This window comes from Micromys minutus (genome assembly GCF_963924665.1).
Source record: "Micromys minutus genome assembly, chromosome: 9".
In the NCBI taxonomy this organism is placed as follows: Eukaryota; Metazoa; Chordata; class Mammalia; order Rodentia; family Muridae; genus Micromys; species Micromys minutus.
Window position 1 is genome coordinate 64,243,676 of NC_137978.1, and position 19,022 is coordinate 64,262,697.

General features: G+C 55.1%; 1 protein-coding gene across 1 annotated transcript in view; it reads left to right on the forward strand.

The window, feature by feature from the left end:
* Positions 1–1,818: 1,818 nt before the first annotated feature.
* CHD5 (chromodomain helicase DNA binding protein 5) overlaps positions 1,819–19,022 on the forward strand; it is a gene marked incomplete at both ends in the record, with an annotated part of 47,546 nt that continues 30,342 nt past the window's right edge. Inside the window, 3 exons of the mRNA XM_080921360.1 lie at positions 1,819–1,897; positions 10,760–10,884; positions 17,126–17,305. Coding sequence (XP_080777486.1) covers positions 1,819–1,897; positions 10,760–10,884; positions 17,126–17,305 — 384 coding nt within the window. The remainder of the gene's footprint in view (positions 1,898–10,759; positions 10,885–17,125; positions 17,306–19,022) is intronic.

Here is a 19,022-nt window from a genome sequence, read left to right on the forward strand (position 1 = left end):
CAGGGGGCCTTTGAAAGGGTTTAATGTTCAACAACGGAGAGGTCGTAGGGGCTGGTAATGGTGGGTGGGTGTATACAATTGGGCTTGGGGTGTTCTTTCCCAGACCCTTAAGCCGTCAGGGAGACAAGTGGTTTGGGGAGAGCTAGCAAGCCCTCCCAGGGAGGATGCAGACAAGTGTTTGCCAACTGAGGCTCCCCCTGGCACGAAACAGCCCAGGGGCATTTGGATCCTTAGTCACCTTTCTCCGTCTGGCTGGTCCTTTTGCCTTCTGCAGGGGACCTCTACTGTCCAGGGAGGTGTAAAAGTGATCTATGATTTGGAGAGAGAGTGTCCTAGTCTCCTGCCTGTCCATCCTGAAAAGCCAGGCTGACCTGGCTTTGCTCACGAACAAGTGAAGAAAAGGTTTTCTTTGGGGGTGTCCCCACAATTTGTACATCATGAGAAGAAAGCTTTAGCAATGGCTCTTGCTATGTCTACCCCTACCAACTGCCTCAAGGCAGCCTGGTGAGTGCAGCCACCTAAGGTCTTGTCTTCTACCGAAGACACTCAAACTGGTACAGATCGGTACAGATCATGTGGCTTCCCAAAGGTGCAAAGACAGGGAAATCCCTCCTGGTGACAGCCCTGGACACTGGCAGCTGCTGATCTATCTGGTGTGAGCATTCAGATCCAGTCCCCGTGAGGTCCACTCCCTCAGCGTGTGGCCAGAAGCACGACATGAGAATGACCCACACTTTACAGGACTTTGTGAGACTGGAGAGTTGATGGCCTCCTGCTGGGCCTCCTAAACTTCTGTGCTCTTAAAGTCGCTGTGAGGCTTGGCTGCACCAGGTTGAAAGCTCTCATTTAAAATTCTAGTCTCGCTCCCCAGGGCGCCAGCATCCAGCTTCACCTTTAACAAGCAGGGCTGGCAGCCGCCAACCCTTCCGCTAGGCGACAGGTGTCCCAAGTGGCAGTCCAGGACACAGACCATACAGAGCCCCAGGGACCTGGATGTGTTTGAGGTGGACACAGCCCAGTTTTGGAAAGAGAGCATGTGAGGGATGGATAAATCGTGCCCACTGTCACCAAAGTGACCCTTAAGTGTAGGACACATTTTCTTGGACTTCTCTTTTGAAAGGGGTTTAAAACCGTAGCCTGAATTCGAGGTGGGGTGAGGTTACTGGGGCAGTTTATGGCTCACCGCCCCTCCTGCCAATCGGGCCCAAGTGCCTTCGCGGGCAGGGTGGCGACCGCTGGCTGGCCCTGCCTGGGGTGTGCTCGGGGAGTACCGCCTGGACTCCCCCTGCGCCCGGGCCATCGAGCTCCGGCAGCCAGCTCAGCCGTCGTGTCTCGGGTCTGGCGAGCACCTCGACGGCTCCCGGCACCCGCCCCTCACCGCGCGCTCACCGAGCTGCCCAAGACTAGTCCCCCCAACTTGTTCTCGGCTGTTAACTAGTCGCGCTGGCGGAACGATGGGATGGGGTTGCCACAGCAACCAGACTGGACGTCACAATCCGGGCATGTGTGCCGCCCCCCCGCCGTGCCGCCGTGCCGCGGGCGCTGCCGCCGCCACCCTCGGCCGGCTGCGGGACTCGCGCTGCGGGGCGCGGTGGGCGGAGCGGCCCGGGCTTGGCGGGTGCGGGCAGAGGCGGCCGACAGCTTTCGGGGTCGACACGGGGGGGTGGAGGTTTAGGGGGCGGGGGGGCCGGCGGCCGCCATCTTCTCGCCGAGACCGCCTCGCCCGCCGCGCGGGTCCGTCCGGCAGCGCACGGGTTAAGGCTGGCACCGCGCCCGGCGGGAGGGGGGCGCCCACCTCCCCTCCCCCCCGCGCCGGGCATGCGGGGCCCGCTGGGCACCGAAGAGGAGCTGCCGCGGCTGTTCGCGGAGGAGATGGAGAACGAGGAGGAGATGTCAGGTGAGGGGGCGCGGGGACCTGCCGGCCCGGGACGCGGGAGGGGCGCCGGGCTGCGGGCTGCGCTCCCGCCCTGCTGGCGCCGCGCTGGCCAAGGGCGCGGGGCTGGGCGAGCTCCGGGGCGCGGCGCGTGGGGCGGGGTGCGGCGGGGACCCCCCCCGGGCGAAGCCGTGGCGGGGGCCTGCGCGGGGTACGGGGCGGGAGGGGGCGCGGCGAGCCGGGGTCAGCCCGCGTGCCCTTGAAGGCGGCGGGAAGCACGCGCCGCGGGCGGGGCGAGGACGGGCCGCGCGTGGGGAGCTGGCGATGCCCGAGCCCAGGCGCGCGGGCTCTGCTCCGGCGCCTGACAGTCGCTTCCCAGCACTTTGCCCAGGCCGCCCTGGGTGCTTTGCGCTCTGGTGCCCTCCGGGTTCCCAGCCCATCCTGCTTCCCTGCCTGTGGGCCTGACGCCCCAGGGCCACCGCCCCTGCCCTTGCCAGCTGCCTCTCTGAATTCAGCCTCTTTCGTGTTTGTGCCTCAGGGGTTACCTTGCAGGATTTTTCCCCCCTGTTAACTGCTCCCGTCCTGGCAGGGCCTCACCCTGTCAGCTGCCCTCCCTCCCTTCTGAGGGGTATCACTTCTTGGCTTCCCAAGTCTATGGCTCCTCCTGGACTTCTGAGAGACTTGTGAGAGGCCAGAAGGGTCTCCTCCTCCCAGGAATCTACATCCCTGCGGATGAGACTGTTTCACACACCAGCACCCCGTCTCCTGCGGGAGAGAGCAGCGTGTCCCAAGCTCGCATCTTCACCAGGGGCCACACCCCCTGCCCCCAGTCTCCTCTTCTGCTGGCCAGTTTGTTTGTTTAGTGGATTTAATGCTGGTCCTGGGGCCTGCCGTGCAACCTGTCCCCTTTCATCTAGTCCAAGAGCCTTCCATGGGGTGAGGTGTGCAGGGGTACGGTTTCCAGTGGCTGCCTGCTTGACCCCAGGGGGAAGCAGCCAGACCCTCTCTCTCTGAGAGGAAGGGGGAAGGGCAAGCAGGGGAGAAACCTGTGGCTGATTTCTACTTAGGAGTCTGACTCTTCAAAGATCCCTGTTGGTGACTGGGGCGTGGCCTTTTGTGGCATCAACAGGGGCGATGGACAGCTGAGTGTGGGTGAACAGGCCCATTTCTGGGTCTTCAGTTACCCCAGCTGTGTCCCCTCCTCCTCCTCGCCTGTTCTTGCTTGCATCAGGGTGTAGGGGCTTGGTGAGGTCTTGGACGTCCCCAGAAAGGTGGACACACAAGGCTGTCGGGGTTGGATCTTGGTCCTGTCTTATTCCTAATCTGTCCCTCCAGAGCAGGTAGAGGGTTATCCCTTGGGGCTTTCAGGATTACTCTCAAGGCCATACAGAGGAGACACTTGTTCCTGTTGCTCTAGCTTGGGAACTCAGGGTCCTGTCCACCAACCGCTCCGACTGCTTTGCTTCTGGAGCCTGCCAGGATTCCAGCACCTTTCCAGGCCTCTGGTCTAAGTACCCCTCCCGGCCCCCCAAAGGCTCCCTCCAGAACCTTTCAGCTAGTGGTCAAATGACCTTCCTTCTTTAGACCCAGACCATTGGTCCATCTGGTCTTCCCATTACTGCTTCTCCCCAACTCCTGATGTCTGACAGTATTGCCATGGAACCCTGCAGGTGCCATCTTGTCCTAGGGCCCTGGCTTTAACTTAATTTTTACCTGACTCCTGTCCTTTGCTCTCAAGTTTGTCCTGTCCTCGTAGGTTGCAGCTGCATTGCATTATGGGACACCCTCTTTCTTCCTCCGGGGGTTATTTCCTTGTAGCGTGTCCTGTTCTCTGGGCCCTCCATCAGTTCCTCCTAAGTGGAGTCCCTAGCTGCAATCTGGACTGAGGGTACCTGAGAGATTGTGCCTAATGGTGAGAAGGGGTCTCTAGGTCACTGTGGCTCCCTGGATGTGGGGACATCCTATCCCAGTCATGTCTGTTGGCAGTGTTGGCTGCCTGGCCCACTAGCTGCCTCTCCTGGTTTTCTGTAGTGTGGGGCGGAGCTCCAGGAAAGTGACCTTTTACCCCCCTGGAGCCAGATGGGAGGAACCAGTGTTCTGGAAGCCTCACTACTCAACCCGCAGGCAGCGTTTGGACTTGGGTCTGTTGGCGTCTGTGGAGTGTGTTTCTTCCACAGTGCTTCGCTTTGGTCAGTTCTCTCTAGTTCTGTGGTGGGTGGGTGAGTCTGCTGTGAGGAGGAGGAGTCAGGAAGGCTTGCGCCTCTGGCTCGGAGGTGTGCAACTGCCAGATTCCCAGAGGAGTGTGCTGGTCAGAGGGAGGACTTAAGAGTTGGATGGATGGAGGAGGCCTTAAGTCCCAGCAATATTCTGGCTAGTCCTGGGGTGTTGGGGCAAGCCCCTCACCCCCTCTGCCTCAGTGTCCCCTACTTGTGGAATGAGTCCAGAACCAGCTACGTCATAGAAGGTTATTATGAGGTTTCATAAGATAGGGCACATAGAACCTTCAGGTCACAGTGCCCAGCACATCACAGATACACAGCTGATCCCGGCAGGTGCAATTAGCATCATCTAAAGGGGGTGGCTGTCCTGACGTCCTAAGGACATGCTTCTGAGACTTGCACTCTTACCCAGTAAGTGCTGGTCAGGGAACCTGGGTTGGAGAAGGGCCAGGAGTGAGAAGCCTGAGGAGGGGCTGAAGGCAGAGAGGAAAGGCCCCTCAAGGCTTTTCCTCAGAGGTGGGCTCTGATGGGCTGGAGGTCTCCATGGTTGGTTAGTCCTTTCTCAGTCATTGTCAAGCCGACGAGCCCAGACTGTCTTCTTGCTGGTCCTAGGGAGACTTGACTGGTCCTTGTCTCCATCTTACAGATCTCCCTGTGTGAGTGTCTCGGGCTCGTTAGGGTCAGCAGTGAGGAGAGAGTAGTTGCCGTGACTTGAAAGGGCCTGTGCTTCTACGCTGGCCCTCCATCTCGAGTAGGGATGTTCCAGGGAGCTTGACTGTTTCAACACCCACCCATGCATCTAATTATCAATCTGCAATACCAACCACTTAGCCAATACCAACCACTTAGCAATCCTGCCACCCATCCATCCATCCACCCATCCATCCATCCATCCATCCATCCACCCATCCATCCACCCACCCACCCACCCACCCATCCACCCATCCATCCATCCACCCATCTACCCATCCATCCATCCATCCATCCACCCATCCATCCATCCATCCACCCATCTACCCATCCATCCATCCATCCATCCATCCACCCATCCATCCATCCATCCATCCACCCATCCATCAATCCATCCATCCATCCACCCACCCACCCACCCACCCATCCATCCACCCATCCATCCATCCACCCATCTACCCATCCATCCATCCATCCACCCACCCACTCACCCATCCATTCATCCATCCACCCATCTATCTGCCAGCTAACACTCGGCATTCTTCTGTCTGTCCATCCACCCCACCACCCTATCTACTCACCAGCTCTCCTTCTATCTTTCCATCCACTCCACAACCATCTATCCACTCACAAGGTCTCCACCCACACCCTAAAAACTCCTGTAGGCATCCACCCAGTTATCCACCATCCATTTGTCCACTACGCCCATCCATTATTCACCCACGTTTCTGTCCATCTACCCAACTCCCATTCGATTTTCTACCATCTACCCATCCACCTACTCAACATGGATTTCTTGATTAGTTTTGAGCCAGGTACTGATCGGTGTGTGTTATATCTAACTTTCTGGGGGGCTCTTTTCTTTCTTTCCTTCTCCTCCTCCTCCTCCTCCTTATTTCCCTCCTCCTCCTCCCTCTTCTTCCTTTTTGTAAGGCTTCACTATTTAGACCTGTTCTAGAACTCATTATATAAACCAGGTTCGGCTCAAACTCACAAAGGTCCTCCTGCCTCTGCCTCCCGAGTGTTTAAAGGCATCTGCTGACACAAGAGGCTTCTGGGAAGCACCTTGCAGAGGAAATGTGAGACTGTTTCAGTTCTGTAATTCTGGCTTCAGCCCCCCTCCCTGGCTCTTTCTCTCGCTTTGTTCCCTCCATCGGTCTTCATCTGGTCAGCCTGGTACCTCCACCTCCGCCTCCTCCCGTGCCTCCTGTGTTGATCTCTGGCCTCCACTCCTTGCCTCCTTCTTCCCATCCACCGTGCCCTGCCCCTGACTGGGGGCTTCCGCCTGCCTCCGTGGGCCATCTTCACTCTCCCATCTCCCAGTCACTCAGGATAAGAGCCTCTCCTGCTTCTCCTCTCCCCTCATTCCCAGGATGGCCGCTTTCTTTTATGAGATGCCAATGAGGTGATGTCTGGGTTTTGTTAAATGTCATAAATAAATTATTAATCGCCTCTTGCTTGGTGGCACTGCTCTGGATTGGCCGAGGGCCTGTGCCACAGGGGGAGGTCTAGAGACTGATGAGATCTTTAGCCTAGGCTTCTCAGTGTCCAGATGTCCTGGCCCCAGAGTTCTTCCATCCTGTGACCCCCCCCCCTCCTGGGTTCTTTCTGTGTCACTAAACTGCACCCAGCCTTGGGGGGGGGGTGTCTCACAGTTCTGTGTCTCTTCATTGCCTGGTAAGAAGGCTACAGAGTGAAGTCCATTTCAAAGATGAATAGTCAGTGGGCAGGCTTTTAGGGTGCTGGGTCAGGAAGGGATGAGGGTTAAAAGCCCTTGTGCTTCTCTGGCCTTCTTCCTCCCTGACCACTAGGTGGCCCTGTTCCCTGCTTGGAGATGGGGCATAGGGGTTGAAAACAGGACACCCAATTCCCTGGGTTCTAGGAGGGTTGACTGACCTAGTTGTCCATCAGTGGCTGGTCTCCTCACCTCAGATACTAGTGACGGAGATCTTGTCCTCCCTCTGACCCCCTAGTCCTCCCATTCACAGAGACAGATGATTTAACTTCTACCGTAGTCCTGTTGGAGAAGCTTGTTCTGCAGAGGAGGTGGGGCCTGGAGCCTGGCTGGGCTTCACCCTGAGCGTAGAGTCTTTGATCTGTCCTGACTTGCACCCCACATTTATCTCTCAGGCTCTGTGGACTCGGATCGGAAGTTGGCCTTAGCCACTTGAGTGGTCTTTGGAAGCTGACAGATTCTTTTTACCTGGCAGGTTCTGTCGTCAACCCTCACGCTATCTCTGGTCTTCGTCTTAGAGCTGTGTCCCATCCCACATCTCAGAAGTAGCCTCCCTTGGTCCCCAGGCCTGCTCTGATTAGGGCCACTTAAAGAGCTACCAAGCTAATGGCCCTAATTATAGCTGGCTGGGATCGATGGAACCTCGGGCCCTGGGGTGGGGCATATCTGGTATTTGAGGGTACACCGCGCCCGGGCAGGCCTCAAGGCGGTGGAACAAGCCTCCAGGGTCTGACAGTTGACAGGACAGACTGTTTAATGGGCTGGCTGCCCTCACCCTGGATCCCCTCACTCCAGGGTGGTGAGTCCTGACTCTTACACTGGCCACACGCCCCTAGCAGATAGGGCTGTGAGAAGAACAGGGTCGACAGCACACATCTGAGACTCGGGTGTGGCAGATGATGGGGTTGAGCTCTTTAGCTTGAATTTAGAAGGCTCAACACCTGTTGCTGAAGAGAGGGTCCATGTGGGAAGAGGGAACTGGAGTGTCTGTACAGACTGGGTGTGTGGGGGATGGGCCGACCTGGTGTCTGGCCTCAGGGCTACCAGGAGCCAAGAGGGGACAGGAAATGCTTGCCAGAGGTAGGTGTGGTCATAGCTGGGTACCCCATTTTCATGTGTGAGCTCTGAAAATTTCCCAGAGGAATTTTTTTTTTTTTTTTTATTAAGCAGGCAGCCTTGGGCTGTGAGGTGTGTGTGTGTTTCTGTACAGGCTGTGAGGTTGTCTTGTGGAGGAGGTGTGTGTGTGTGTTTCTGTACATGAACGTAAGGTCTGTGTTTGTTCTGGATGAGTTACAGTTAGCTTGGGGGCGGTTTCTTGCCCTCCTCAGTATCCATGGGTGGACCACAGGCTTCCTTCCAGAACATTCCTAACTACCTGTGTGCCCCTCCCCGTCTTGTCTACTGGTCAGTTGGGGGACATGTGCTGAGCAGGCTTCCTAAGCCTGGGGATTCCCCTGCCGGGTGGAGACAGAGGGCTGCCCAGAGCAGGCAGGAGGGAGAAGGGCCCCCTCGGGATTGCATCAGCCTGGAGTCTGAGGTTCTCACAGAGGACACAGGCGTGGATGTGTGTCCCACTGGCCACCATAGCCTGGCCCACTGCCATCCTCAGTGCCTTGGCCAAGACTCCTCCACACCCAGATGGAACCGGACACTGAGGGCCCCTGAAGATCCTCCCTGCCTCTGTCACATCAGAGCTCAGAGGAGGAGTGGGTTACTTCTGACGTCCCCTGGCTTCTGCTTGGCTCCCTGGCCTGCAGAAGCCCAAGTCAGGAATGGCCCATTGCTGCCAAGACCACAATAGCTGTACCTGCTACGTGAGCCATGTCTTCTTTATAGCTCAGTACTGTGGTACTCGGTCCTGTAGTACTTGGTACTGTGGTACTTCTCTGTAGCTGGGTACTGTGGTGTGGTACTTGGTACTAGCTGGGTACTATGGTGGTCCTCCAGGGATGACCTGCATTTAGACACACTCCGGCTGCTTCCCTGTGGCAGCGTCCATCCTATCTGGAGCCTGCCTTCTCCTCTCTGTATTGGCTGCTCTTCCAGGTTCCCATCTGTGCAGCAGGGAGGGGCTGGAACTTTGCTGCACACTCTCCCTGCCCTGGGGGTTCTGGGGCGCTGTGTTGGCAGGTGGGTCTGCTTATTCCTTGGATGGGGCCTTGGTACCAAGGGGTACCTTGTTCTAAATATACAGATCAACTGTGGGGTTCAGAAGAGGGATTGTAGCTACTTGAGCCATGAAATGCCCTCTGCGGGTGGGGTATGTACGACTGTGGAGTCACAGAAACCCAGTGGGAACCTGTCCTCTTCCCCCCGGGACTCTGGAGTTCAAGTGATTCAAGGCTAGCAGGTGGACTTGTGTGAGGCCTGAGAGATGCCTGGTGCTTTTCTATGCACGCGTGTGAAGCACAGCCCCACAGCCTCTTCTCCACTGCCTGGCTACCACAGACACTCACTGTGCATGGAACAGGAGGTCGGGGACTGGAGGAGCCAGGTTATGGGCTGGAGAAGTCTTACCACTTTATTCTGGAAGCCTCCTTCGCCCCTCTGGGTGACTGACTGCTCCCCCCATTACCCCCTTGAGCTTGTTCTTCCCCCCTTCTTTCTCTCCTTTGCAACCTTGAGCTGGTTCTCTCTCTCACTCCCTGTCTCTCTCTGTCTCTGTCTCTGCCTCTGTCTCTCTCTCTCTCTCTCTCTCTCTCTTTCTCTCTTCAGGGTGGTTTGGTTCTTGCTCCAAACCTGCAGAGGATATATTTACTACTTCACCTCTGCAGGGAAATACTGTCTCAACTTAGCTTTCCCCAGTGGGTAGGGGTCAGTGTTCCACTAACCATGTCTCCCCCAGTACAGCTGAAGTCCCTTTCTCCTTTTGGGGTGGCATGGAGCTAGTCAGCCACCTTTTAAATGACCCCAAGCCCTAAGTCCACCTTGCCTCCTCTTGGAATTTAATTGAAAAAAAAAAAGTGGGGGTTGGAGAGATGGCTCCGTGGTTAAGAGCACTGACTGCTCTTCCAGAGGTTCTGAGTTCAAATCCCAGCAACCACATGGTGGCTCACATCCATCTGTAATGGGATCTGATGCCCTCTTCTGGTGTGTCTGACGACAATTATAGTGTACTTACATACAATAAATACATCTGTAAAAAAAGGGAAAAGTGTGATGTGGTGTGTGCACCTGATGTGGGGTGCACATCAATGTGGAGATGAGAGGAAGAGGTGCTATCTTGTCTCTCCGCCTTGTTACCTTTAGACAGAATTTCCTGCTGGAATGAGGGACTTTGGGGTTCATAGGCAGCTTCTGGAAAACCCGTGTGTGGAATGGGCTTAGCGTCCTGCTGGCCCTGTGTGTCTGCAGTGGGCATGTGTATTGATTTCCTGCACAGAGCTGGGCAGTGAAAGTAGTGGAGTCTTTGTAAAAAAATTATTTATTTATTGTATATAAGTACACCATAGCTGTGACAGAGGGTTGTGAGCCACCATGTGGTTGCTGGGATTCGAACTCAGGACCTCTGGAAGAGCAGCCAGTGCTCCTAACACTGAGTTAATGTTAATGTCAGTGCTGAGCCATCTCTCCAGCCCTGGTGTAGTCTTGAATACCTCATTAAGAGAGGATCCTGTTGCCAGGCGGTGGCCCATGCCTTTAATCTCAGTTCCTGGGAGACAGAAGCAGGCAGATCTCTGTGAGTCTGAGGTCAGCCTGGTCTGCAGAGCAAGTTTCAGGACAGCCACGGATACAGAGAAACCCCATCTTTGAAAAAACAAAGCTAAACAAAACAGGGATCTTATCAAGCCTGTGACTGATTACTATGCTGACTCCATTAAGTCTTTGGCTAATGGGACCCATGTCTCTTACTTACATTCACCAGTCACATCTGAGCTATACTTGAACCTCTGGGGGTCAGAATAGGGTTTACTCAGCTTGGCCTCTCTATTGGGCTCCAGCCCTCCTCAGGTCAGCTAGCCTTGACATTGGTGCCCTGTGAGGCCACTTCTCTCCCAGGTCAGTAAGGACACCAGATTAGTGACTTGCTTTTGCTTATTGGGTTCAGGACTTGGTGGTTATTATCCCTTCTTACAGAAGAGGACATGACTGTTGTCCACTTGGCTTAGGACTGTGGTCACATGGCTATGATGTGTGGCATGTGGTTGGTCGTAGGGGTCTTGTGGCCTGCCTTGGGCTGTTTGTCCCTGTTTCTGACTGAGAGAAACTGAAGGTGACCCCTTTCCCTTTTAACTCCTGCAGAAGAAGATGATGGTGGCCTTGAAGGTTTTGAGGACTTCTTCCCTGCAGAGCCCGTGAGCCTTCCCAAGAAGAAGCCGAAGAAGCTGAAGGAGAGCAAGTCCAAAGGGAAGAGGAAGAAGAAAGAGGTGAGGCATATTTGCAGTGGGCGGGGCATCCTGGGTTGGGGCGGGGCATCCTGGGTTGGGGCGGGGCATCCTGGGTTGGGGCGGGGCATCCTGGGTTGGGGTGGGGCAGGATGGGCTTGGACCTTGAATTGCGTAGAAAGGCGATATTGTGCAGAAACGCCCCTGGGATGGAAAGAGCATGTTCTTTTTCTTAAGAAAGTTGGAGGGTCAGCTGTCCTTCTGTCCCGAGCTGGACCACCATGATACTATGACTGGCTGTCTCCACGGCCCGCCCAGTGGCTGCAGAGCCTCCCACCCACTCCCAGGCTGCTCTATAGGAGCCTCCCTCTGATGTAAATGCTCCTAGTCTTTACTTCCTGGTTTTGGTGGCTCTGTTAGAGGCAGTTGGGACTCAAGGCTGAAGAGAGGTGACATACTTACTGACATGATGCTTCTGTGTGCCTCATGCTGACACACTTCATCTCTGGGCTCACCTTTGGAAATGGATGGTGTGGGGAAACTGAGGCAGGGATGTAGCTTAAAGTCTTTCCCATTTGGGACAAGACTCGGCTGCGTTGTCTTTTCTCACCTCCTGCATCTCCCGGCAGCCCTGCTAGGAGGGAGGGTGGGAGTTGCTCAGAGGTGCACCAAAGACAGTAAACCCGAGTCACTGTAAGGCTTTGAGCTGGTTTTCCTGGGCTCCAGAATGCAGGCCTGGTGTAGAAACAAGGAGAAAAAAATGATGCAGGGTAGGTTGGAGCCGCTGCCCGCCAGGGTCTCAACTCTGTTCTTTCCCTGTGTTGGGAAAATGTCAGATGTAGACCCGGCAAGTGAGGGACCACCATGGGGAGGATCAGGGACATCCGAGGGACCCAAAGAGAACCTACCTACCCTGAGGGTTTCCTTAGCAATGAATGACGATGCCCTGGGCCAAGTTCTTTAGGGTCCTCTTCTGGCCCACCCTGCCTCCTTCCTTGCCTTACATTTTGGTGTGTGTGTGAGTGAGTGTAAGTGTGTGGGTGTGTGTACACCTCCCTTTGTTTTCCTGGAGTTTCTTTGACTCCTCAGCTGACTCTACACCTCTGTGGAGGCTCTCTGAGGTCTGGTATGACACCCAACACCGCACCACAAGGCAAGTCTGTGGCTGTCTCCAGCATGAAGGAAGGAAGCAGCTTGCTTTGACTTATCTGTCCTCGAAAACCTCCTCCGAGGACTCACGAAGCTCTCTGGCCCCATTATCCAGAAGAGAAAGCGGAGGCAGGTCCTGTGTTGGAGAACTTCCCAATTGGAGGAGGCGCTAGGAACCAGTTCCTTTTACACAGGGCCCAGTGCCCCTCGGGCCTGCAGATCCGTCCATGCCTGGGCTGTGGATAGGGTCTGGACTGTGAAGCCCTGGTATGCGGGTGCTCAGACTTCGACTGAAGCTGTGAGGTTTCCCTCTGTTGCCACTGTTCTCCACCCCAGGCTTCGGTATTCTTTGGCAGAGGAAGGGCCTCCCCAATCCTCTCAATGTCAGGCCATAGGCTGGGACCTTGTCAGCTTAAGGCAGGGTTCAATTCTAAGCAGGGCTGTCTTCTTTTCTCCCTCCTTCCTGGGCACAGGGTTGCCATGGCTCTGGTAGGAGGGAGGCTGGAGATGGGGAGGGGCTGTAGGGCTGAGGGTATGGTGGCCTGAAAGGCCAAGGAAGGTAAAGCCACAGGAAATCGTTGCCCAGTGGCTTGGGTGTCTTGGCCTCTTTTTTCTAAGAACGTGGTTGTTTTTTTTTTCCTGTACCATCTTCCTCTGGTTCGGTCTTCGGTCGGTCGCACGAACAGGCTCTTCCTCCAAGCTGTGCTTTGTTTCTCTGCCATATCAACCTCTGTCTCTGTGTCTCTGTCTCTGTGTCTTTGACTCTCTCTGTCTCTGTGTCTCTGTCTCTGACTCTCGCTGTCTCTGTTTCTCTGTCTGTGTCTGTCTTTCTGTCTCTGTGTCTCTCTGTCTCTGTCTTTCTGTCTCTGTGTCTTTCTGTCTCTGTCTTTCTGTCTCTGTGTCTCTCTGTCTCTGTCTTTCTGTCTCTGTGTGTCTGTGTCTCTGTGTCTCTGTCTGTGTCTCTGTCTCTCTCCCCACTTCCTTTTCCCACTTCTCTCCCATTTCTCCCTTCTCTCTTTCATTCTCTCCTCGGGCCCTGTCATCACTCCTTAAGATTCAATACTGTTTGTTTAAAAGGGTGGGACATGGAGGTAGATGAGGTTTCCAGAGGAAGAGCACCAGAGGCGACCCTTGAGCGGGGGTGGGGGAGCTCTCCTCTCCTTTTCCATCTCATCCCATCCTGCAGCTTGGCTCTCTCTCACCAGCTGCAGAATCTGGGGGTGGGGGTGGCGGTCTATAGCATGCTATTTACAAAGAGGAAGATCCGTCTGCCCGCCCACCCACCCATCCACCCACCCGGCAGCCCAGGATCACGGGTGTGGGAACCTCCTTCCTCCCTCGACCCCAGCACTGCATCCCCCACCAGGTGACTTGCAGGTGGGCACTAAAGCAGTGGTTTGGGCTGGGGGAGTGGGAAGCGGGAAGCGACGCTCAGGCAAGGATCGAGCTCTGGTTTCTGATTTACATAAAATAACCCGGCTGCAGCCGGAACCTGAGCATATGTAGATGAAGCTCCCTGTCAGACCGGAGCGCAGGAGGGAGAACTGATTTCAACCTGTACTGCAGCGGTTGCCATAGCAACCAATTATTCAGTGCTAAATTATAACTGTTTATAACACTGGTGAATGGGAGGCTCAGATTTCATTCTCTCTTTTTTTTCCCCTCTCAGTTTTGAAGGACCCCAAGTCGAGAATGACCAACTCCCCGAGTTCTTTTTTTGAGTCTAAATACTGCTTTATTATTTTATTTTATTTATTTAATTTAATTTTCAGTGTGATGTGGGTGCTGGGCTTGGGGGGGGGCAGACAGGTCTGGATTCCGAAATTGTAGATCAGGAGGGAGGAGGGGTGGCGTTGGACTTGCTGCTTGGGGTCTGCACCACCATGGCTGCCTGGTGAGCTATGCCCTCAACAGGAAAAGGGGCGCTGAGAGGAGAGACCACTCCTAGCCCCCAACCCGGGTGTGGCAGCTGAAGTGTTTTACGTGTGTCCCCTAACACAGCCCCTAGTGCTCTGAATAAAAGTCACACCCATGAAGGACAGTGCCAAGGTCAAAGGCCCAATTGTCACCCTGGTTTCTACAGCCTGTGTGTGCTTTGGTTGCTCTCAGACCTCAGGGCTGAGGTTGGCTGGTGAGCTCTATTAGAGCTTTACTGGTCTGTATGTCCTTCCTGAATGGGGTGTGGCCCACCTCCTCATCCCCAGTCAGTCTCTTATTTAAAACAGTCTCGATTGGTGGCCTGGAGTCTGGCAGATAGAGCAGCTGACCCGGACCTCAGAGGCCCATCTGCCTTTGGAGTGCCCCCTCTCCCTCTGGTTCCTGCTCAGTTCTTTCTCCCTTCTCCCAGGTCCTGCTGACAGCTCCTCTGTGGATGCTTTTTGGATCCACTTGGAAAGTGCTTCCTCCTTGCAGTCCTCTCTGTGAGGCGAGAGGTTTTTATGATGTGTCAGGCAGAGGAGGAGGAGGCCCAGCAGAGGAAGTGTGGGAACAGCTGGTACAGGTCTGCTGGGAAGACGGACTCATCCTGTATCCACTGTGGTGTGCAGGCACAGCTGTGGGGGTGACCTAGGCCATCCTGGCTTTACTGGGAAGAGGCAGGGCAGGGGAGAGACGGGTTCGGGGCTGCAGATCAGAGTCTTCTCTCCCCGAGAGTGAACAGGCAAGGTGAATATCTTGTCTTTGCATTGGTGGATGGATAGAGGAAAGGGGCCCCTAGCCTGAGATCCACCCTGCTGGGCTGAGTCCTGTCTTAGCCAGGCTTTCGGCTTCAGCAAGCTCCACCCCTATTGTTGCTGTGCACAGGCTGCTGTTGCTCCTTCTGCCAGCTGGAGGCGCCATCCCACCTCCCTCCTGCCCTCTTCTTGCCACGCCCTCTGGCTCTAAGATGTGCTGGCCGCTTCTCACCTCCTATGAACCCTGGGTATGGCAGTATCTTTTCCCCAGTAGATGCTCTGACGAGGCAATGGTTGTCTACCCACACTGTCACCCACAGGTGCCCATGACCCATGTAGCTGCCTTTGTCTGCTTCCTAACTAGTGTCATTAACATTGGGGAGGTGTTGTCTTTGCCTGGGTGTGGTCCACTTGTATCAGGAGTAAAGGGTTCTGAATGCAGGCTGGTCTGGTCTAATTTTCCTGCCAGGACACACGATCATCAGCTGGCTCTCCCAAGTTACCCTAGTCTCTGAGCATGACTATCCACACTAGTGCCTCTGCGAGCACGATCTCCCTGCTTCTTCTCACCATTGTGCAGATGAGAGAGTTTAATTTCAGGTGGTTACCATGAACATGTCCCAGGTTAACAAGGACCCATGGGCAGGCACTGCAAGTATTCAGCACCTTGGGTCTTTTGGTGGAGTCTGGATTTCCCTCTCTAGGACTCGTTGCAGCTGCTGTCTGTGGTGCTGAAGTGTATTGCGAGCGCGTGTGCTCTCTCTCTCTCTCTCTCTCTCTCTCTCTCTCTCTCTCTCTCTCTCTCTCTCTCTCTCCCCCTCCCTCCCTCCCTCCCTCTCCCTCTCCCTCTCCCCCTTCTTCCTTTCCTCCCTCCCTCCCTCTCTCCCTCTCCCTCTCCCCCTCCCTCCCTCTCTCTCCCTCTCCCCCTCCTTCCTTCCCTCCCTCCCTCCCTCCCTCTCCCTCTCCCCCTCCTTCCCTCCCTCCCTCCCTCTCTCTCTCTCTCTCTCTCTCCCTCTCCCCCTCCCTCCCTCTCTCTCTCCCTCTCCCCCTCCTTCCTTCCCTCCCTCCCTCTCTCTCTCTCTCCCTCTCCCTCTCCCTCCCTCTCTCCCTCTCCCTCTCCCCCTCCCTCCCTCTCTCTCTCCCTCTCCCCCTCCCTCCCTCCCTCTCCCTCTCCCCCTCCTTCCTTCCCTCCCTCCCTCTCTCTCTCTCTCTCTCCCTCTCCCTCTCCCCCTCCCTCCCTCTCTCCCTCTCCCTCTTCCCCTCCCTCCCCCTCTCTCTCTCTCTCTCTCTCTCTCTCTCTCACACACACACACACATCTTTGCTTCTTTTTGTGGTGGGAATCGGGGTTCTCAGATCTCTTGGATACAGCCTTGGAGAGCTGGCTGGTCTCTGTCACCTTGGTGGAAGGAAATGTCCCAATTCGAATTCCACTTTTCTGTGCCTTAGCCTGGGAACTGTGCCTATGGGGTTCCGTGTTACTGACAGGTGTGGGAGTTGGGAGTTGCCCCTTGCGTCCAGGGCAGGGTCAATATTCTGGGAAAGCAAGGAGGGCTTGACTTGGGGATTGATTATCGGGTGAAAGGTTCAGTCTTCTATGAGGGAGACAGGGTTGAGCCTATGGGTGGGGTCATCCCAGCTGTCCCCTTTGGTGGCATGTCCAACCTCAGCTAATTTATGGGATGTGTTTAACTGGAAATTCTCTACCAGGGCAGGCAAGGGAATGGCTCAGGGTCCCCCAAGACTGTCACCCTTTCTTCCCTGGGCCTCCCATCATCTTCTTTCCCTGTCTCTTACTCTTTCCTTCTTTCCTCTCCCAGCTGTCCTTCATAGCCCAGGCTTCACATCCCTAGCTCTCTCTCTCCATCTCTTCTCACGCCTATCTTTGCTCACCTGAAAAATATCTCAAAGCAATCGCAAGGGTGACAAGTCCCGAACTGGTAATCATAGCAACGGTGCCAGCCTGTCCCTGCAGACCCCTGTAGGAGAGGACAGGGCTCACTGTTCTCTTGCCTCCAAACTGGGCAAACCATTTTCTTCTAGGGACAGTATCTTGCTGGTGGATATGCGGTGACTGTAAACACCCTCATCTCCATATAAATGGGCCATTTTCTGCCTGTGCAGACAGGAAACACAATCCAGTCAATCTTAAGAGTTTCCTAATTTATCCTTTTCTATGGTTGACATGGAACGTCCATCCTGGAGTCAGGCTTGCACCGTGGCTGCCTCTGGAGAGCTGCCTGGTGCAGGGTCGATGGGTCAGCTCCTGTTTGCAACTTTTCCTGAATACTTTGGTTTTCGACTTTGGTCATCATGGTCTGTCTCTACCAGGAGTTCCTGGGGTGCAGTGCCATCATGCTCCCCAAATCCACTCTGATCCAAACAGAAGCTGACACTTTACCTGCCTGGGGACTCTGGCATCGTTGGGTGTCCGGCACCCTCACCATCCCCTATTCTTCTCCAGGGGAGCAATGACGAACTGTCAGAAAATGAGGAGGATCTGGAAGAGAAGTCAGAGAGCGAAGGTAGCGATTACTCCCCCACCAAGAAGAAGAAGAAGAAACTGAAGGAGAAGAAGGAGAAGAAAGCCAAACGGAAAAAGAGGGATGAGGATGAAGATGATAACGATGACGGAGGCGTGAAGGTAATTTTCGGGGTGGGGCGGGGCTAGGCGGGGCCAGGCGGGGCCAGGCGGGGCGGGGCCAGGCGGGAGGAGCGGAGCTCAGAGGCCCCAGTCAGGGAGGCCACACAGAGCCCTGTGTGCACGCGCATGCACGTGGATGTCAGACACACATCATGAGGGGCATGCAGTCAGAAGTCTCAGTGACACGGTGGAAACTTAGGGGCTTGTGGTAGCAAGCAAGACACCGCGCCCGCCATCTTGCTGCCGGATTGGGGCTGCTCTGTGCAATAGCTCGCCCACCTGAGCATGCAGCCATTTCTAGCAAGAATGATAGATCGTGGGAACTCAAGTTTGGTGTTGGGAACCTCTTGCTTGGAGCAATCTGGGGAAATGAAATAGCAAATGAAATCTTTGCCACTTAGCATCTGCTGGACAGCCCTGAGTGGCCAGCTTTGCCTGGGTACTTGGTGCACTCTGAGGTTCTGCCCACGCGGGTGTTCCTCTAGTGTCTCAGCGAACTTGGAGCTGCGTGGCTGTGGCTGTAGAGATGGGTCTGGCTGTCCTTTGGGCATGAGCATCTTCGTCACAAACGTGGACAAAAAGTCAAGGCACTGCAATTGAACTGAGGCTGCCCCCTGGGTTGTGAGGTGTGGGGTGGGTGACCCTGTGCCAACTAGGAATGGTTTGTGAGCCACACTGTGTCACCATAAACATTGACACAGTCACCGTTGGGTGGCAGAGGGCTAGGCATGATTGAAGACTGGAGTGCTTGTGGGGGGGGGCGTTGCTTTCTTGGGAGTGTCCTGACACCCATTGTGACCCCATTTATCACTGATGTGCTGTGAATCAGCTATGATTGTAATAGTCATGGGGACAGTTCTGAGAAATTAACTTCCAGGAGCTGTTTAGGTTACTGGTGACGTCACCTGCTTGCTTCTGTGTTCCCTGCATGTTTCTCAGGAATGGCTGGGTGTGCCTGAGGGAGCAGGTTGGCAATGGGAGGCTGTCCCTCATGGAACTCTCTCTGGGCTTTCGTGGAAGCCCTATTACTTTGCAGTACCCAGGGAGAATTTGCACCAGTTGGGTGTCTGAGCAGAAAGACAGCTCTCAAAAGGGCTTGAGGGGGCAGGGCAGATGGGGCTCTGTGCGGCATTTTCTGGTGTCACCCAAGGCTGCGAACCTTTTTTCTCTTCCTCTGTGGATGGGGGTCTGTGTGTCCTGCAGGTCAGGATCTATGCCCTGTGCTCATTGCTTACTGGGTGGAAGGTCACTTGGAAGAGGCAGGCTACAGGGGAGAGGACGGTGTCTGGGTCACATGGTAACAGTCACAGGTCCTAGCACCTATCTTAATTCTCTGTAAGGCACAGTGAAGAAACCGAGAAAGGTGAATTAATTTGTCCACGTCTTGCTGATGTTATCTGGCAGAGCTGTGGTTAGAAGTGACCCTCGGGGAGGCTCAGTGCATAAGAGCACTGGTGGTTCTTACAGCACCCAAGGTGGCTCAGAACTATAACTCTAGTGTCAGGGAGTGAGGGATCTGGTGCCCTTTTCTGGCCTCCACTGACACCAGGTACCCATGTGGTAGTCAGACATACATGTAGGCAAAACATTCATACGCATAAAAAGAAATAGGGCGGGCTGGCGAGATGGCTCAGCGGTTAAGAGCACTGACTGCTCTTCCAGAGGTCCTGAGTTCAAATCCCAGCAACCACATGGTGGCTCACAACCATCTGTAGTG